The sequence below is a fragment of the Cervus canadensis genome, chromosome 2 (genome assembly GCF_019320065.1).
Source record: "Cervus canadensis isolate Bull #8, Minnesota chromosome 2, ASM1932006v1, whole genome shotgun sequence".
NCBI classification, from domain to species: domain Eukaryota; kingdom Metazoa; phylum Chordata; class Mammalia; order Artiodactyla; family Cervidae; genus Cervus; species Cervus canadensis.
In genome coordinates this window covers 86595226-86615890 of record NC_057387.1, presented here as the reverse complement: position 1 = coordinate 86615890, position 20665 = coordinate 86595226, and the positions used below count along the sequence as shown (strand labels likewise).

The 20665-nt window shown below is 44.2% G+C and overlaps 1 protein-coding gene and 2 non-coding genes across 4 annotated transcripts in view; 2 read left to right on the top strand and 1 right to left on the bottom strand.

Moving 5' to 3' along the window:
- DHCR24 (24-dehydrocholesterol reductase) overlaps nucleotides 1-20665 on the bottom strand; it is a 37262-nt gene that overhangs the window by 9131 nt on the left and 7466 nt on the right. For both annotated transcript variants that reach the window (XM_043461197.1, XM_043461196.1), the window contains exons 2-6: nucleotides 17672-17827; nucleotides 9313-9418; nucleotides 8548-8666; nucleotides 7138-7401; nucleotides 2078-2221 (exon numbers count right to left, since the gene is read on the bottom strand). In XM_043461197.1, coding sequence (XP_043317132.1) covers nucleotides 2078-2221; nucleotides 7138-7401; nucleotides 8548-8666; nucleotides 9313-9418; nucleotides 17672-17827 — 789 coding nt within the window. The remainder of the gene's footprint in view (nucleotides 1-2077; nucleotides 2222-7137; nucleotides 7402-8547; nucleotides 8667-9312; nucleotides 9419-17671; nucleotides 17828-20665) is intronic.
- LOC122437513 lies at nucleotides 9907-10053 on the top strand. Its single transcript, XR_006268325.1, has one exon. It is a non-coding gene; the product is annotated as a small nucleolar RNA SNORA8 (small nucleolar RNA).
- On the top strand, nucleotides 14444-14516 carry TRNAY-AUA. The gene has a single exon. It is a non-coding gene; the product is annotated as a tRNA-Tyr (tRNA).

Genomic DNA, 20665 nt, shown 5'->3' with positions numbered 1-20665 from the left:
CTCCTTTCCTCCTCCACTGCTACCACTCCAGACAACAGAATCCTTCCTTCTTCTTCTCTTTCACTCTAGTCACCCTACCCCAGCCACTCTCCGTCCAGCTGTCAAAACTATCATTTTAAAACAAAAATCAGGTCATGTCATTTTTCTGTACAAAGTCCTCCACGGGCCTTCTCATCACACAAAGCAAAATAGAAAGTCCTCCCCTGAACTACAAGGACCCACATGATCTAGGCTCCAGCTGCTATTTGACCTCACTCTCCACCATGGGTTTAGCTAAAGGGCCTTCTTGCTGTTTTTTAAAAACATGCAGGCTTGCTGTGACAACTTGCATCCTGCTGTGATGCAAAAAAAATGGAGTTGGACCCCCACGTCTCACCAAATATACAAAACTTGAAATGGATCAAGAACCTAAATATAAGAGCTAAAACTATAAAGCTTTTAGAAGATAACAGAGGAATTAATCTTCATGATTAATGCTGAATCTCCACTGGATTTAGCAATGGATTCTTACAGATATGACACTTAAAAGCATGAGTAACACAAGAAAAACTAAACTGGACATCATCAAAACCAAAAACTTCTGTAAATCAAAAGACATTATCAACACAGTGAAAGACCACCTACAGAATGGGAGGAAATATTTGCAAATCATGTATTTGATAAAGGTCTAATATCCAGAATATATACAGAACTCTTAAAACAACAAAGATCAACAATGTAATTAAAACTGGGCAAAGGATCTGAATAGATAGTTCTTCAAAAAATATACAAATGGCCAACAGGCCCATGGAAGGATATTCAACATCATCAGTCACTTGGAAAATGCAAACCAAAATTACAGCAGGATTCTACTTCTCACGCGCTAGGATGGCTACAGCAAAACACCATAAAACAACAAGCGCTGGTGAGAATGCAGAGATATTGGAACCTTTGCATGCTGCTGTTGGGAATGTAAAATGGCTCACCACCGTGAAAACGTCTGGTAGTTCCCTAGTAAGTTAGACACAGAATTATCACACAGATCCAGCAGTTCCACTCCTAGGCATAGACTGCCCCCAAACCAAAAACTAGTATCCAAATAAATTTGTGTACATGAATGTTTATAGCAGTGCTATTCACAAAGCCAACAGGCGGAAACAACTCAAATGTCCACCAGTAGACGAGTGGAAAAACAAACTGTGGTTCATCCATACAATGGGGTATTTTTCAGCCACACAAAGGAATGATGTACTGGTACATGCTACAGCGTGGATAAACCTTGAAAACAGCCTTAGTGAACAAAACCAGACACAAAAGGCCATGTGTGGCAAGATTCCATTTATATAAAATGTCTAGAATAGGTAAACCCACAGACCACTGGTTGCCAGAGTCTGGGGAAAGCGAATGGGGAGTAACTGCTTAATGGGTACAGGACTTCCTTTCAGGGCAATGAACGTATTTTGAAACTAGATAGAGGCAGTAGACACACAATATCATGCATGTACCAAATATACTGAATTGCATACTTTAAAATGGTTAAGTTTATGTTTTCACTTCAATTAAAAAAAAGGAAAACAGCAACCCAGCCAGCCCACTGAGGAGCCGTGCTCTGGAGCACTCTCTCAAGTTCTGCCTGCTGTGTCTTCCCCACGCTGGTCTCTGCTCAGAAGGCAGCTCCCGAGAGGCCTTTCCTCACTCCCTATTTAAAATGTCACTGCTCCCCATCTCTCATGGCACAGTAGCAAATTCTCACCCACAAGTCAAGGACATGCCTGACAGCTACCCCCAGCCCTAGGCAGGACCAATCGCTTCCTGCGGCCCTTCTCAGGGCCGGAGGCTGGCCGCTTGGCCAGGCTACAGTGTCTGAAGAATGGGACAGGTCTGAGTTCCTCAGAGCACCCAGCCAGAGGACCCACTTTCCGGCTGGTACTCGGGGAAACTCTGCTGCTTTAAGGGAAGCTGGCTGTTTCTGTTTCCACAGAAGGAAACACTGTTCTGCTGCTGGGTGAGAGGCTGCGCCAGTTCCTGAGGACAAAGTCCCTCTTTTCCCCCAGCCTGGCCGGGAGGAGCCAGGACTACCGGGAAATCCGAGCCTCACCTGGAGCTCCCAGAAGATGCTGCGCGTGTGGCGGTGGTAGTAGTGTCTCAAGGGGATGTACTCCAGGCCCTCTCGGTTTGTCTTCAGGTAGTTCTCCACGTGCTTGAAGAACCACGGCTTGTAGTAGTTGCCAATGCTATTCAGCTGAAATGGCAGAGGGCACTGTTGTCAGGCTGCAGAAAAGCCCCAAAGGCCACTAGGGTGTAACAGAGATACCCGGGTTCTGTTCAGCACTCCTGGCCTCCCCAGAGCTCTTTCATGTCTGTTCATCACCTTGGAGGCTCTTAAAAGCTGGATGAGGTTAAGCATGGCAGGCTTTCTCTAGCGGAGAGCAAAAGCTCATGGAGGTTAAGTGGTGAGCCCAGGGCCCAACGATGAGCTCCTGACACTCGAGAGCTCAGCCTGCTCCCTCTGGAGAGGGGACCATCAGGGAGGGTAAGGCAGCAACAGAAGCAAGAAAGTAAGCAAGGCCAGGGTCGCTGGAGCTGGAAGTGAGAGAACTGAAAAGCTGACGTTTACTGGGGTCGGCCACTGTGCCGTGGTCCGCACAGGCACGTTCCTCCCTGCTTCCCTCCCAGGAGGCCGGTGTTGGCACAAACACTGAGTGGGGGTCACCGGTTCCACTGGGTCTCCCGGCTGACAGTGCTAGCTGACCAAAATGCTTCCCCTGCTGCCCTGGACCAAGCTCCACATCCTCTGGCCAAGGCACTGCCGCCACAGACACCCAACAGCAGAGGGAGAAGCTCACTGTAAAGCTATGGATCTCCTGGTACTGAGCCCCGCGGTCTCCAAGCCTCAATCTTATGTTTAGCTGGTGTCTTCTTCAGTCCTAAATGGTTCAGAACTTTACCTACTGTGTGCCCTGGGGTGACTTAGCTTCTCTGGGCCTTAGCTTATTCACCCATGAAAGGGACTGTGGGTCGATGCTTTCAGAGAGAGAGAGAGGCAGGACAGCCGCCCAGAAAGGCCACAGGTTGGGTGGCTGAGGCCTGGCCCTCGCCTAGGAGCCCACTAGCTATGTGACACTGAGCTTGTTTCTTCACATGTTAAATGGCACTAAAAATAGATACTTTGTGGGAGATCTTTGTGCCTGTTCCAAATTACATGCATACACACTGCAGACGCTTGGGCCCATTCTCTGGGGGTGGGAGAGGCACCCAAGTTTTATGGGGCAGGTGAGATAACAGCCAGCTGGGGCTCAGCAAATGGACAGGAGGAAGCAGAGAGTGGAGGCCACATAGGAGAGGGGACCACTGGATAGGGTAAGACAGGAACAGAAGCAAGAAGTAAGCAAGGCCAGGATTGCTGGAGAAAGAGCCTAGCATGGGCTAAATGCCCATGAGGGAGGCAGCCCCAGCACCCAATGTGTTCATTTTTTACCCCCTCCATGACCTTGTAGACATGCATTATCTCCTCCACTACCTCCCACAAAAGAGGTGTCCTTGTCTCACTAACCAGGAGAAAGAATCATCAAGGTTAAAGAGACTACCCGAGGCCACAAGGCAGGTGAGAGGCAAGGCAAAGACTCAAGCACATCCCCTGTTGCAAAAGAGTGCCAGGGCTGGATGGCAGAGAACCTGGAATGCGAGGTTCTGGAAAGAGGGCATTATTAAGGAAAAAAACAGAAAAACAACTGTGAGTTTTTTTTTTTCTGATTCTAAAAGCAACACACACTCCTGGTGAAAGCCTTAGACACGGCAGAAATATGTAACCTGAAAGAGAGACACCCCAATAGCCTCACCCTTCAGAGGGAACTACTGAAAGCTAATATGTGTTCATTAGGTTTTATTTTCACACACACACATGGGTTTATAGAAATGGGATTACCCTGTTCCTGCTGTTTGCCAATTTGCTTTTCCCACTTTTAATGCACTAGGCTGATCCTGGCAGGTTACTTAAACTCTCCAAGCCTCATCTTCAGTACAGGCAAAATGGTTGGAAAGACTTAAACAGATAATATAGAAAGTGCCAAGCACAGTGACTGCCCACAGTAGGGGCACAGTATTCAGTTCCCACCCCCTCTCAATGCCCTCAGCTCCTTGCCAGTTCCTTCCACCCCAGAGCCAGGCAACCTGTGCCCTCCATCTCTGGCAGCCAACACTTGTAGCCCACCTAGGTGTCACCCTGTGTGCAGGTCCACTTAGCTGAGAGGCCACTCTGCAGGGAGTAAACAGGGCCACAAAGTACAGGCTTTGAGCCTGGGCTCAAATGGGCTAAAGAGCCTACTGGTTCAAGTCAGTTAGAGCACGGAAGTCGTCATAGGCTGGCCTCCACCTGTGCAGGCAAAGAGGAGTCAGACCCAACAGGAACACAGCCATCTGACCTAACCCCAGGTGGGCCTGGCCACATACAAGGCAGTGGCACCAGCTGTGTGACGAAGCCAACACTCAGCAGATACCTAGACACAGGTGCTCCTGGTGCTCAGGACCCATCAGGAACTATTTGTGCCAGGGAAGCCCGGGATGGTGCCTGTCTCCCAGGGCACATGGCAGCCCACTGGCAGCCGAGAGACCACACGAGTTCCAGTACCAGCCCGCGCACTCAGACAACAAGCTGCTTCCTATCTCTGGGTCTCCCCTGTAAAATGGGTGTGGGCCGCCTCCTTGCAGGGTCCACGGGGTGGACGGGCCACATCCTTACAGGGTGGGCAGTGCCTGGCACGCAGGGACAAATTCCAGAGCAGCCTGCCGAACAGGCATGTTGGGGAGATGAGCTCCTCAGATGACACATGCACATGTCTCTGGCATCCACCATTCTCCCCCAGCCCAGTTCCCATGTGGAATCAGGGTCTTGTTCATGGGAACACTTTACAAAGGTCTGTGGCCTTAGGCCCAGGTCCTCTGCCACTGATACCGGGGCAAGCCTCTGGAGAAAACCCTGGTCTTCTTGGGGAAGAAGGGAACTGGTCAGTGTTCAAACATTTTCAAAGCTATGCAACCCCCTGAACACAATCTCAACTTTAGGTGGCATCTAATACATCAAAGAGATGACTTTTGGTGGGGAGGTGGGATGTGATTCCCCTTGGTCCCTGCCCTCAGCTTATCACCACTGGTAGTCTCCAGGGGAGTGCCTCAGACAAAAGTGAAAACCTCTGGGTGAGACCTCCTTACCAGGTGACTAGGTTCAGATTCAGAGTGACACACTGCCTGGGCTTTGGCCCAACCTGGGCTCCCGCAGTTACGGCCCAGGGGCACCAAAGCGTTTGCGCTTGGTGTCTGAAGTCCTGTTCCTGCTCCAGGATCCTCATCCTCCAGTGCTCACTAGTGTCTCACTAGTGGGAATAGTGCTTGATCAAAGTTTGCAGATGATGATAAATGCTAGAAGCAGGCATGAGGGTAACAACCAACCAACCAGGAGTCAGAGACCCAAATTTAAATCTGCCCCAGGTCTGCTGTGTGTCCTCAGAGAAGCCTCTTTCCCTCTCTGGACCTCCATTCCTTATCTGGAGAGTGAATTGTACCCGATGATTTTTGAGTCCCTTTAGATTTTAAAATGTTTTAAGTATATAGGGACAGATAAGAGCCTTAAGATGGCCTATCGTTTGATGTACTAATTCTACTTTAAGACATTACTCAAATTACAGACAAAAGATGTTCACTGCTATGTTAATTAAAATAATGAAAAACTGGATGCAACTTTAATTTCCAACTGTGGGGCAGTGGTTTAGTAGATGACAGAGCATTTGCTCACTGCAATGTTTCTGCAGTCATTAAATATGAAGGCAGTGTAACTGACGTGCAGAAATGCTTATCACACTAAACCAGAAAACTAAAAATTTTATACCAGTGAGCACAGCTGAAGACAAACCGAAACACTGCAAAGAGATGGTAATGTTGAAAGTACCCGAGAACTGCAAGATAAAACGAGCTACTATTTTTAACCTTATCAGATTGGCAAAAATGAAAGAGTGATGCTATCCAGCACTGGCAAGAACGTGGAAGAAAGGTATTCTCACACACCACTGCATTGCTGGAAGTGGACAGAAACACCTGTTTTCGTGGAGGGCCATTGGTCGTATTTATCAACACTCAATGTGTTCAGACCCCTGGGTCAGAAATTCCTTTTCTTGGACTCACTCCTACAGAAATGCATGTACAAGAGGCCAAGGATAGATGCAAGAGAATCTTCAATGTAATCTTATTTGTAAGAGCAAAACATTTTAAGCAAAATAAATACTCATTGGGAAGCAATGAGTTAGGTCAATTATTTGCAGGCAACAATGGAAATCATAAAACAAAACGAGAGTGTGTGTTTGCACACACACACATGCACATATACAGGCCTCAAAGAGTGCAGTGTTAACAAGGGGTTACTCTGGGTGCATGCTTGGGTAAAGACATGCACTTTAAATTTTTCTTTATATATTTCAACACTGTTACATGACTTTGTAAAGGCTTTAAAAAAAATCTATATGTTGAAAAGAGAGGAAATAAACCTGTCAAACACTTAGTAAGAGCTGGCTTGGGTCATGTTTATACGTGGAGCCTTTCTTTTTACTTCTATATACTTTCCAAGCCTCTCATCAGACACAAATACTTTCTCAATGGACAAAGAATGATTATTAAAAAATACACAGCAGGGACTTCCCTGGTGGTCTGGTGGTTAAGACTCTGCCCTTCTACTTCAGGGGGTGCGGGTTCAATCCCTGGTCAGGGAATTAAGATCCTGCATGCTGTGTGGTGTGGCCAAAAATAAAAAATAAAACTTAAAAGAAAAATTACACAGTGTCAATCTGGATTCTGAAGTATCAGATCAATTACCCTGTCATCTTGTGGAAGTTAACATGGCCTCTTGGAACCTCAGTTGCCTCATCTATAAAACAGGGTTATTGCGAGGATCAAAGATTATGCCTGTCCCTGGCAGCTGGTAGGGACAGAGGAAGCGGATGCTTTGGTCACTGCCTAAGATGGCCAACTACTGATGCTGCTGTCTGAACCCCAGGTGGTTCTGACCCAGGTGGGCTGACCCAGCTCGCAGCCTTGAAAAGGGTGGCTGCCAGGGTCAGGGTGGGGATCCGGCTCCCTGCCCAGCCTGCCCCGGCCGTCCTCCTTCTGCCCTACCTTGCTGGGCTCTGCCTCGTCCGTCATGACCCCCGTCATGATGACGGCCTCCTCCAGGGAGTAGAGCAGCCCTTCCACGAAGTGGTTCTCCGGCCGCTGGGACTCATAGGTGAACTTGTCACAGATGGCCTCCAGGCCACGCACCGGCTCAAACCGCAGCTTGATGTACTTCTGGGCCGGGATGATGCGGATCTCAGCAGCCACCAGGAAGCCCAGAGTCCCGCAGGACCAGGGCACGGCGTAGAACAGGTCTGAGTTTTCCTTCTGCGAAGCGGAGTGGACACACGCTGAACATCTGACCCCTGGACCCTGTACTACAGCGTGTCGTCAGCAGCGGGGTGCAGAGAACCCAGGGCCTGGGCTAAATTCCTGTCTTGGCACTACCTGTGTCAAGGACAGGGAAGTAATTCACCAACGTCTGCCTCCTCTCTGCTGGTAAACAGGTTAGAAGGCGGGGCCCAGGCGAGGGTTCAGGGAAACTCGCTGAACTGGTGTGAATCCTCAAAGAGGTCTACCTTGTTCAGACCAGAGCTCTCAAGCCTGGAGTCCTGCCCTGGTCTCTGTGAGGTCAACAGAGTGACTCTCGGAAACATCTACTTCTAAGGGATCACACTGTTCCTCCCATCCCAGGGGCCCCCACATATGCTCGGAGAGATCTGAGAGGATTTAAAGGTTCGATCCTGTCCTGCTCCTTAACAGTTTGCATCCTACTTTGGGCAGTAGAATTGCCTCTTTTCTCCAAAGCAGTCCCTCTTATTTTCGATACAACTCACCTCGGCATGGAGTGTTGATGCTTGGGCCTGACTTCAAGACAGTATGGTGACATGGATAAAGGCATTGACACGGGAGCCCAACAAGCAGGGTCTGGATCCCAGCCACGTGGGGTTTACTGGGTTTGTGATTTGGGGAAAGTTTATTAACCTCTTTGTGCTTTGGTTTCCTATCTGTAGAATGTGGCTAATGATAGCTGTTGGTGTTGTTTAGTCACTAAATCGTGTCTGACTCTTTTGCAACCCCATTGACTATAGTCCACCAGGTTCTTCTGTTCACGGCAAGAATACTGGAATAGGTTGCCATTTCCTTCTCCTGGGATCTTCCCGATCCAGGAACAGAACCTGTGTTTCCTGCATTGGCAGGAGGATTCTTTACCACTGAGCCACCAGACAAGCCCAGCTAATAACAGTACCCACCTCATAAGATTGCTTAACAACTGCATGGTTTAATATACATAAAGCGTTTATAACAGTATCTGAGCACACCTCAGGGGCTATAGAAATCTGTTATTATCACGAACACAGACCTAGACTGGACAGGTGTACTTTAAACGAAGCACCCCCAGTGGGGCCACCTCCCAGGGGTCCTTAATGCCCAGGGCAGGCTGGTGGGGACGTCCCCCACCTCTGAACTCACCGGTGTGCATCGTACAAAGCTGCCATCGGCCAAGACCAGCTCATAGGCAGTGCAGATGTGCTGGAACAAGCCATACTTGTGGGACGAAGACTCGATGCCTGTGCCCATGATCAGTCCTCCTGCAGAGACACATGTGTTAGCCAGGCAGAGCTGGGAGGGGTTGGGGGAGAGCTAGGACACCTCACTGGAGCCCAGGACACTCACAGCATGAGGGAGGCACAACGGGGCTGGCAGATCTTAGGGGAGATGTCCCATCTCTGTGGATGTGGAGAGCAGGAGAGAGGAGGAAGGGCTGAGATGTGAGCGTGAGGGCTTGCTTAGAGGTGAGGGGTGGGTGGGAGACACACCACCACCTCTGACCAGACCCAACTTAAGGCACATTATTTCAACAGGAACCTTGATGAAAGGGGGGTTGGGTGGGTGGGGGAAACTCTTGCAAACAGCTAAAGGACCTGAAGGGGTTTCTTTGGAGAAGAAACGGCTCTGGGACCTGGAATCCTATAGAAGGAGAGACTAGACTTGCTCTGTGTGTTCCACAGGGCAGAACTGGAACAATGGGTGCACGTTATAGGGAAGCAGGTTTGAACCAGAGATTGAAAAGTGCTGTCTGATAATAACATAAGGGGTTCAGACACATACTGGCAGGCAGTGTGCACCCGGACTTTGGAGCTGGGCGAGATGAGACAGGGTGACTTCCATCACAGATAGGATGGAAGGTGGGCCGAGGTCCCTCAGCTCTGATGCTAGGGCTGTCTGAGGGCTTACCCACTGTGAGGTCATCCAGCTCGGGCAACACAGGCAGAGTCCAGCCAATGGAGGTCAGCAGGGCGGTCACCTGACCCATGGTCACCAAGGGCTCCACTCGGACAATCTATTGACACAGAAACGAGACCCTGGTTCACAAGGAAGCTGTCAGGCTGAATGAGGGATTCTGCCTGCAGAAGTTGTTGTCCCAGATCTTCCCAAACAATCAACACGGGGATCCCTGTATGGCCTCTACAGCCTCTTTCTAGAGCATTCCACAACCTCTAACTTCATTGAATGGGGTCTCTGGCACTGGGTTTGCTAGGGTTTAATTTTTATACTTTTATATTTATTTATAATTTAATCTTTATACTTAATATTTCGTTTATTTTTCTTCTAGAAGAAGAAATACTCATTTATTTGGAAGAAACAGCATACACAAAGAAGATAAAAATCATTAATCCTAGTTCTTTCAAGTAGCAATTTTAATACTGACTATATCTCCTTTCAATATTTTTCCATGCATATCTATATTGCTATTTTGTTTTAAAACAGCACATACACAAACACACTTCTAACATAGACTTTTTTGCCTTTTCCTAAAAAAATTAATTCTATACTGTGACATCATTCCTTGTCATTAAATGCTCCTGGAAAACACAATTTTTGTTCAAAGGACAGTACAATATTAATTCAGTATCTGGCATCACTGGTTTAGTTGGCTCTGTTCATGTTAGACCTGGTATTTCTACTGATACAGTATTCCTATAATTTTTTACACTGTTCAGTTTGATACAACCTTTGAGGCAGATCCATCTCTTCTGACCCTAAACATGGTCTTAAAGTAAGCTGCCTGAGGAAAGTGAAAAGTGAAAGTGAAGTCACTCAGCTGTGTTCGACTCTTTGTGACCTCATGGCCTACCAGGCTTCTCTGTCCACGGGATTTTCCAGGCAAGAGTACTGGAGTGGGTTGCTACTTCCTTCTCTAGGGGATCTTCCTGACCCAGGGATCGAACCCAGGTCTCCTGCATTATAGGCAGACGCTTTACTGTCTGAACCACCAGGGAAGTCAAGCTGCTTGAGGAAACTGATCACAAAGATTGCAGTAGGGGAATTCTGAAGTGTATCCACATTCCATTGGAGATCAAAGAAGCCCAACTAAAAGAATTGTGGACTGACTGACATGAAAACTGTGGGTTGAACAAAAATTATTTTTGAAAAGTATATCTTGAAGATTATGACTCAGACACTGGAAGAACCAAGGTGATTGGCAATAGAAAAAATCAGACCATGTGAAATTCCTTAAAAATTTGTTGACTTATATAATTTTGCCTGTGTCACCATAAAAACAAACAGACTTTTACACTTAAAAAAAAAAACAACAAAAAAACCAGACACATGAATATGTCATCAGGTGGTCTTCCGCTTCCTGTCAAGATGGAGCAAAAAGAACTAGTTTAACCCTACTGCCTGGAAAAAAAAAAGGACAAAATAAATGAAATAGGAGCTTTCAACATAGTGAACATCAGGCAATGAAATGAATGATCTCTATGAGACAGAAAATAAACAGGGTGAGTTCTGTGGCTGCCCCAGCTAGCCACAGGAGTTAGGCAGTACAGGGATGGGGAGTCCTGTGGACTCTGAGTTGAGGGCCCGGTAAGACCCAGGTGCGTAGAGTCTGCAGGACAGAGTGCTGGGGAGGACAGAACTGCAGAGAGAAAACTCTGAAGTACTGCCAAAGTGCCCACTGAGCATCCAGCTGAGAACTGATGGGTACCCAGGAGGAAAGAACCCAAGGCTGGGGCCAGGGGAAGAGCCTGGAAGGTAACAGAGCCAGGGCTCTGTTACACACAGGGCAGGAAATGCTATTCGTTCCCACAGCCAGATTGGAGAGCTTTATGACTCTTAGGGCAATGGGTAGAGTATTTCTAAGGGTCTTGCCTCAGCAGCAGGGAATCATTGCCCCTAGATTACACACTGCTTCAACCCCACCTGAAAACTCAATACCCAACTAGGTCAAACTCTTTCCCAGTAACTTGGCTATATCTCAGAGCAAAACTCAGGAAGATTTACAGGGGTACAGAAACATCCAGCACCCAACAAGGTAAAATCCATGATGTCTAGAATCCAATCAAAGTTCACTAGCCATGCAGAGAGGCAGGAAAATTCGACCCACCCTGAGGGGAATAATCAATCTGTCTTGATAAAACAGACCCCGAATTGATAGATATTAGAATCAGCAAAATAAGGGCATTAAAATAATTATGACTATAATCCTTATGTTCAAAAAGTTAAGTAGAGACATTTAAAAGGCAGTAAAAAATCCAAATCAAACTTCTAGAAATGAAAACCACAATGTCGGAGATGAAAAATACACTGGTTAGGACCGATGGCAAATTAAGACACTGCAGAAGAAGAGCAGTGAATTTAAATACACAGCAATAGAAACTGTCCAAAATGAAAATATATAGTGGGGGAAAAAAAAACTTTTATGAACAGCGTATCAGTGAGCTAAGCTATGAAACAACTTCAACTGGCCCAACTTATGTGTAATAGCAGTCCTCAAAGGAGAGAGGAAGAGAAAGAAAAACTACTTAAAGAAATAATGACCCTTGAATTTTCAAATATGATGAAAAATTATATGGCTCCCAAGCACAAGAATTATGAAGAAAACTATACCATGACACATCATAATAATTGCTTAAAACTAGTTACAAAGAGAAAATCTTAAAAGCAGTCAAAGGAAAAAGCTATGTTACATACAAAGCATGAGAGATTTCTTATTAGAAACAATGCAAGTAAGAAGAAGCTGGAGCATCTTCAAAGTACTGAAGGAAAAAGACCCGTCAACCTGGAATTCCATACCCACTGAAAATATCTTTCAGAAATGAAGACAACCTCATAGCCATTAGGATGGCTATTATTAAATACAAAACAAAAACAGAAAATTACAAGTGCTGGTAAGGATTTAGAAAAATTAAAACCCTTGTGCACTCTTGGTAGGGATGTTAAATGGTGCAAGCACTATGGAAAACAGTACAGCCATTCCTTAAAAAATTAAAAATAGAACTGCCAAGTGAGCCAGCAATTCCACTTCTGGGTATATACCCAAAATAACTGAAAGCAGGGTCTTGAAATGATATTTCTACACCCATGTACATAGCAGCATTACTCATAATAGCTAAAAGATAGAAGCAACCGAAGTGTTCATGGATGAATGAATGCATAAGCAAAATGTAGTACAGATATAGAATGGAATATTATCCAACCTTAAAAAAGGAAGAAAATTCTGCAATATGCTATAACATGAATAAACCTTGAAGACATTTTGCTGAGGAAAATAAGCTAGTCATAAAAAGACAAATACTGTATGATCCACTTACATGAGGTACTTGGAGAGGTCAAAATTATAGAGACAGATATTAGAAAGTGGTTGCCAGGGTCTGGGGAGAGGGAAGATTAGGGAGTTACTGTTTCATGAGTATAGAATTTCAGTTTTACAAGAGGAAAAGAGTTATGGCAATGGATGGTGGTGGTGTCTGAATGACGATTGCATGGATTTAATACCACTGAATGACACATCTTAAAAACGATTAGGATGGAAGTTCCTTAGTGGTCCAGTGGTTAGGAATCTGCATGCCAATGCGGGAAACACGGGTTTGATCCCTTGTCTGGGAAGATTCTACCTGCCGCCGGGCAACAGAGTCCCTGAGCTGCAACTACTGAAGCCTGTGCTCTGGAGCCCATGTGTCACAGTAAGAGAAGCCACCACAATGAGAAGCCCACACATTGCAATGCAGAGTAATCCCTGCTCGCTGCAACTAGAAAAAGCCTGTACAAAGCAATGAAGACCCAGTGCAGCCAAAAATTAACTAATTAAAGATTTTTAAAAAAAAGAAGTGTCAAAGGAGGTTCTTCAGGCCAAAGGAAAATGAAAAAGATGGAAATATAAATCTTCAAAATGAAGAAATGGTAACTATACGGGTAAATATACAAGATTTTTCTTATTTAAATCTCTTTAAAAGATAACTACTAGTAACAATAATAATGTAGTGTGGGGTTTATAACATATATAAAAGGATGACAATAATAGCACAAAGGTGGGAGGAGAGAAATGGAAGCATATTAAGATTCTTAGACTACACATCAAATGGGATACCATCACTTGAAGTAGATAGTGACAAGGAAAGTATACACCATAAATCCTAAAACAACTGCTAAAATAACGAAACAAAGACTTACAGCTATTAAGTCAACAAGAGCTAAACAATCATAAAAACTATTCACTAATCCAAAAAAACAGACAGAAAAAGAGAAAAAGGGAACAAAGAACAAATGGCACAAACAGAAAACAAAGAGCAAGGCAACAAATTTAAACTAACTCTTGTCAATAATAACGTTAAATGTAAGTAGTCTTAAATCTGAATTAAAAGGCAGAAATTGTCATGTTAGATAAAAAGCAAGACTTAATTATGCACTGTCTACAAGAAACACTTCAACTATAAAGATACAAATATGTTAAAAGGAAAATGATGGAAAAAGATACACCATGCTGCCACTTAGACAAAGTAGATTTCTGAACAAAGAATATGACCTAGGAATAAAATTCGTTATTTCACAGACATATACACCCATATGTTTACAGCATTTGACTATTTACAATAGTCAAAACATAGAAACAATTTAAATGTCCACTGACAGGTGAAAGGATAAAGAAGATGTAGGGTATACATACAATGGAATACTACTCAGCCATAAAAAAGAATGAAATAATGCCATTTGCAGCAATATAGATGGACATGGAGATTATCATATTAAGTGAAGGGAGTCAGAAAAATACCATATGATATCACTTATATGTGGAATCTAAATTATGACACAAATAAACATACCTATGAAACAGAAAACAGACTCACAGATGCAGAGAACAGACTTGTGGCTGTGACAGGGGAGGGAAGGATTGGAGCTTGGGGTTAGCAATATGCAAACTATTATACACAGAACAGATAAGTAAGGTCCTATGGTACAGAATAGGGAACTGTATTCAATATCCTGTGATAAACCATCATGGAAAGGAATATGAAAAAGAATATATATATATATATATACATATATATATATATATATATACACAGAGACACAGAGCCTGACTTCCCTGGTGGCTCAGACGGTAAAGTGTCTGCCTATAATGCGGGAGACCTGGGTTCGATCCCCAGGTCAGGAAGATCCCCTGGAGAAGGAAATGGCAACCCAATCCAGTATTCTTGCCTGGAAAATCCCGGGGATGGAGGAGCCTGGTAGGCTACAGTCCATGGGGTCACAAAGAGTGGGACACAACTAAGTGACTTCACTTTCACTTTCATAGAGACACGCACAACTGAATCACTCTGTTGTACAGCAGAAATTAACACACTGGAAATCAATTATACTTCAACTTAAGAAATGACACATATATACTTATCTGTGAAACAAAAACACTCACAGACAGAGAGGACAGACTTGTGGTTGCCAAACCGGGTGGCAGGGCAGATGGGTGGATGGAGAGTTTGGAATTAGCAGATGCAAACTGTTATATTTAGAATGGATAACAACAAGGTCCTACTGTATAGCACAGGGAACTATATTCAGTATCCTCTAATAAATCACAATGAAAAAGAATATGAAAAAGAACATATACATATAGTTGGATCACTTTGCTGTAGAGCAGAAATTAACACAACATTGTAAACAACTATACGTCAATAAAAGAAATTTTTTAAAAAAGGTAATTTCACAATGATAAAGGGATCAATTAATCAAGAGGAAATGAAAATCCCAAGCATTTGTATACCTAATAACAGAGCTTCAAATAATCTATAATCCCAGGCAGAGATTTCAATATCCCCCTTTCAATAACTGATAGAATAAGTAGAGAGAAAATTCATAAGGATATAGAAGACTTGAACAGCACTATCAACCAACTTGACCTAATTGACGCTTAGAGTACACATCATCCCAAAACAGCAAAATACACATCCAAAAAAAAAAAAGGAAAAAGAACATTTATCAAATAGACTGTATTCTAGGCCATACAGTAAGTCTCAGTAAGCCAAAAAGCATTTTAATCATATAAAGTATGTTTTCTGACAACTATATTAAATTAGAAATCAGTAACAGTAAGATCTCTGGAAAATTCCTAAATATTTGGAGACTAAAGAACATGCTTCTAAAAAACCTCTGGGTCAAAGCAGGTATCAAAAACAAAACTAGAAAGTAATTTGAATTGAATGAAAATGAAAAGGTAAGATATCAAATTTGGGGACAGCTCTAAAACAGTGCTTAGGGGGAAATTTATAGCACTAAACATTCATAATAGAAATAAAGAAATGTCTAAGTCAATGACCTTAGCTGTTACCTTAAAAAACTAGACAAAGAAGAGTAAAATTAAACCCAAAGTCAGCATAAGAAATTAACAAAGATCAAAGTGGAAGTCAATGAAATAGAAAACCAAAAAAGAGAGAGAGAGAAAATCAATGAAACCAAAAGCTGGTTCTTTGAGATGATCAGTAAAATTGATTAAATTCTAGTCAGACTGCTAAGGAAGAAAAGGGAGCAGACACAAATGATCAGTATCAGAAATAAAAGACATGACATCACCACAGATTCTATACATGCCCACAAGACAGTAAGGGAATATTACGAATAACTTTACGTCAATCAACTATGCAACTCAATGAAATGGACAAATACCTTCAGAGACACAAACTGCCAAAGCTCACCAAGAAGAAACAAATAAATTGAAGAGCCCTATATCTATTTTTAAAAAACTTAATTTGTAGTTAAAAACTTGCTTACAAAGAGAACTCCAGGCTCAGACGGCTTCGCTGGTTAATTCCATTGACTTTTAAATAAACAAAACCAATTCTATATAAACTCCTCCAGTAAAGTGAAAAGGAAGGAATACTTCCCAACTCATTATTTTGGACTTACTAATATAAAGCTGTAGTAGTCAAGACAATGTGTTCCTGGCATACAGATAGGCAAATAGATCAACAGAACAGCAGAGTCCAGAAAAAGACCTGTAAATACGGACAACTGATTTCAGCAAAGGTGCAAACGCAGTTCAGGGGAGAAAGGATTGTCTTTTCAACAAAAGAAGCTGGAACAATTGGAAATCCACGTGCAAAAAAAGATTTTGGACCCATATCTCATATCAAATGCAAAAATTAACTCAAAACGAACCATAGTTCTAAGCGTAAACCCTAAAAATATACTACTTCTGGAAGGAAACAGAAGAGAAAACCTTTGAGACATGGAGTAGGGCAAGATTTTTTAAATAAAACATTAAAAGCACAATCTATAAAAGAAATTACTAAACTGGACTTCATCAAAATTAAAACAACTTCTGGTTTTCAAAAGACAAGCCAAACACCAGGGGAAAATATATGCAAACTGTATATCTGATGAAAGTCTTGTTTCTAGAATACATAGTAAGGAAACAAACAACCCAATTAAAAATTTTTAGCAAAAAACTTGAACAAGTACTTCACCACAGGCATATAAACAGCAAATATGCACATGAAGAGATGCCCAACATCATTCATTAGTCAGTTAAAACTCACACTAAGATACCTACAACAATTGAAAGGCTAAAATGAACTATACCAAGTTTACAATGATATGGAGCAACTAGAACACTTGTGGAGATGTAAATGTTACAACTACTTTAGAAAATAATTTGGCAGTTTCTTAGAAAGTTAACCATACACCTACCATATGACCCAGCGACTCCACCGCCAGGTATTCATCTCAAAAAAGGGCAAATGCCCACACAACAATTTTGACTATATCCAGATGTTCCTCACCCTTTTACCTGTAATAGACCCAAACTGGAAACAACGCAAACGTCCATCAATAAGTGAAAGGATAAACAAACTGTGACTGGAATACTACACAGCAATAAAACAACATCCTTCTGACACATGGATGAACCTCAGAATAATTATGCTGAGTGAAAGAAGCCATACAAAAAAAGAGAGGGGACATGATACATGTTCTATGTATAAAAACTCTATGTACAGTTTATTATATGTCAAGTATATGTCAATAAAGCTGTTAAGGGGGAGGAAAAGGCACAGGGAAATTAAATAACTTGGACAAGGAGTCACAACAAAATGCCATCACGTGGATACACCATATATAACAACTCCCTACTATTGGATATCATATTGTCTTTGATTAAAAATAAAGTTGTGATATAATATCCCTCTCTTTCTCTGTTGTCTTTATTTCCCTTTTCTGAGAGACCAGTTTCAAGTAGTAGAAATACCAGATAGACCAGAGGATGCACACATCTAAGCCACCCACTCCCAGAGCCAGGGAATCATGCCACTTCTCTCACCTGTTTCTTGGTGTCCACCTCCAGAATGTCCATCAGGTTGATCATGATGTTTTTGTGTGTCTTCTTGTACTTGCCAACCCGCAGTGAGACGGTGAGCCAGCCCGGCCGCCCCGTGCACATGAAGGTCTTGCTGCCCTGCTCCTTCCATTCCCGCACCTGCAGACATGAGCAGAGGCTGAGCTGGCCCTCCCAGGGATCCTCTGGCAGCTTATTGCCCTGCCTTCAGGAGAAGGGGCGGGGAACGGTGCCTTCTCTTGTCAGTAATCATTTACTGAGGCCTGAATCCTTCCAGACACCAGGAGGAATGGGATGATGAAAGGCCCACTGGCCTTACCCTCTGGACTCTCCTTGGCTAGTGAAAAGTCAAAGTGTTGCCACACCACAAAGCAAAATGAAGAAAGAGCTGGCAAGCAGGATCAAAGTGCTTTGAAAACATTTATTCTAACTGCAAAGTTCACGACAGGTGTTGTATTGGAAAAAATAACAACCACACAAATGATAACTATTGTGTTGACTGAAAAGTTCGTTCAGGCTTTCACATAAACCCAAACAAATTTTTTGGTCAACCCAGTATCTACCATCTGCCCCCGCTGCACCAGGCACCTCTTGTGTCTTGTCTCATTTAATTCTCACAACAACCCAGGTGGTTGGGATGATCCGCCTCCTTTTGCAGATGAAGAAAATGAGAGGTGAAAATAACTTGCCCAACATTACACAACTGCTAAAGGGCAAAGCCCAGATTCACCATCAGGACCACCCAACTTCAGGCCTGGAAGGATAAACGGGCTTATAATAATAGGCAACAGAGTAACCGCTAACACTTACTGAAGCTGATTATGTGCCAAGTGCTGTTCTAAGCATCTGTGCATGTTAACTCATGTATCACTCTGAGCGGAAGGGAACCAGCAAAGGAGGCCAGATTCCCCATCAGACATGGAAGGAAGAACTTCTGCTAAAGCTCTGCTATAAGTGAGCAGAGCACAAAACACACAGAACAAATGGCTCAGGAGGAACGTGGGAGGAAGCATTCCCTTCTTGCTGATGGAAAATGGCAGGGAGGTGAACATCTGCTGCTGTGACCTGTGACCATCCATGTCCTCTTCATCTGCTTCTAACAGTCCCATCTCTCTTTGGTCCGGGTGACACCGACTGCCCCCTGCCCCCAGAGACGGGCACATGACTGAGGTCTGACTCCATCCCCCTGGCCACAGTGACCAGTACAGGGACGGGCCTATGATCCAAGTTAAGCCAATTAAGACTGATTCCAGAAGAGGCCCTCTCACTTTACTGGAGTTGCTAGGCTGGCTGGATATAAGCCAGACACTGCTGGGGCCCCTGCAGGGAGACAGCCTCCCTGAGAATGAAGTCAACTCAGAGCAAAGTAGAGCCAAGAATGACAGCTGTGGGGAAAGACAGAGACTGATGCTGGAGCCACTTTTATTCTTGGACTTTTCTCTCGTTTTTTGGCCAGACCCTGTGGCAGGTGGAAATATTAGTTCCCAGCAGGGGTCAAACTCGTGCCCCCTGCATTGGAAACTCAGAGTAAGGGCAGAGTCTTAACCACTGGGCTGTCCGGCAAGTCCCACTTCTGGACTTTTCAAGACCTGGGTCAATAAAGTCCCCTTTTGCTCAAGCCAGTTGGAGTTGAGTTTCTGTCACTTGCAATCGAGAGTCCTAGAATAGGCTGCGCTGAAACTCATCAGGCAACATGGGGAAGTTCAACATGGGGAAGAACTGTTCTGCGATCAGAGGCCAGGGTCCCATGTGAAGCAGAGGTTTTGCACAGAGGGGTGTAACTGAGGAAGGGATTCCTATGAGTAGGGGGTGACCGACCAGACTTTGCCCCTGCCCAACTCTGCAGCCCCAGGACTTAATACAAGCCTGGAGGTGGGCAGGATGCACTGGGAGAGCTGCATGCAGCCAGGAATGGGAACTGGGTGGGTGGAGGATGGGAATGGGAGTGGGAGGGTGGGAACTGGGGGGGTGGAGGTGGGATGGGAACATGAGGTGAATGTGGAGTTTGTCAAGTCTGAAACACTGGTTGGGATGGATCCTGATGGGAGCCAGCCAAGATCTGGGGCAGGGAGGCAATCCCGTGGCACCGTACCCTTATGGCAGGGCAAGTCAGAGAGAGGTGGGCAGGGCCCAGGAAACGGGCAACTGGTCAGGTAGTTATCACCACTTTCCAGGTGTGAGGCAACAGAACCAGACCTCCATGGTAGAATGGAAAGGGTTGGGAAAGAAGCAATGTCAGAGTTCAGGTTCAGAGATGGAGCTGACCTGGGTTCCAGACCCATTTACTAGCTATACCATCTCAGGCACATGACTCCCAGTTTGAGTCTCAATATATTTTCCATCTGTAGAACAGGTGCAAGATCTCCCAGGGTGGTCCTTTTCTGGTAAGTGGCCAGAGGTGACCTCTGAAAATGGTTTACTATTTACTTGACCCAGAAAACCCCACAAAATCATGCAAATCAAGAGGTTTGAATCTTGGTGTTCACTTTAAGAACACCTGTGAAACTGCCCAGGCCATTAAGAGTATACATATCCAAAAAGCCACCAAGTCTCTGAAGGATGTCACTCTACAGAAGCAGTGTGTGCCATTCTGCCATTACAATGGTGGAGCTTGTAGGGGGGCCCAGGCCCAACAGTGGGGCTGGACACATGGTTGGTGGCCCCAAAAAGAGTGCTGAATATCCTTACCACATGCTCAAAAATGCAGAGAGTCATGGTGAATTTAAGGGCTTAGATGTGGCTTTTCTGGTCATTGAGCCTCAAGATGCAGCTCAGGACTTACAGAGCTCATGGTTGGATTGACCTGAACATGAATTCTCTCTACCATACTGAGATGATCCTTACTGATAAAGGGCAGATTGTTCTTAAACCAGAAGAGGATGTTGCATGAAAGAAAAGGATATACCAGAAGAAACTGAAGAAACAAAAACTTATAGTCCAGGAAAAAGTGCCACCAAAAAAGTAATAAAAGCAAAAAAC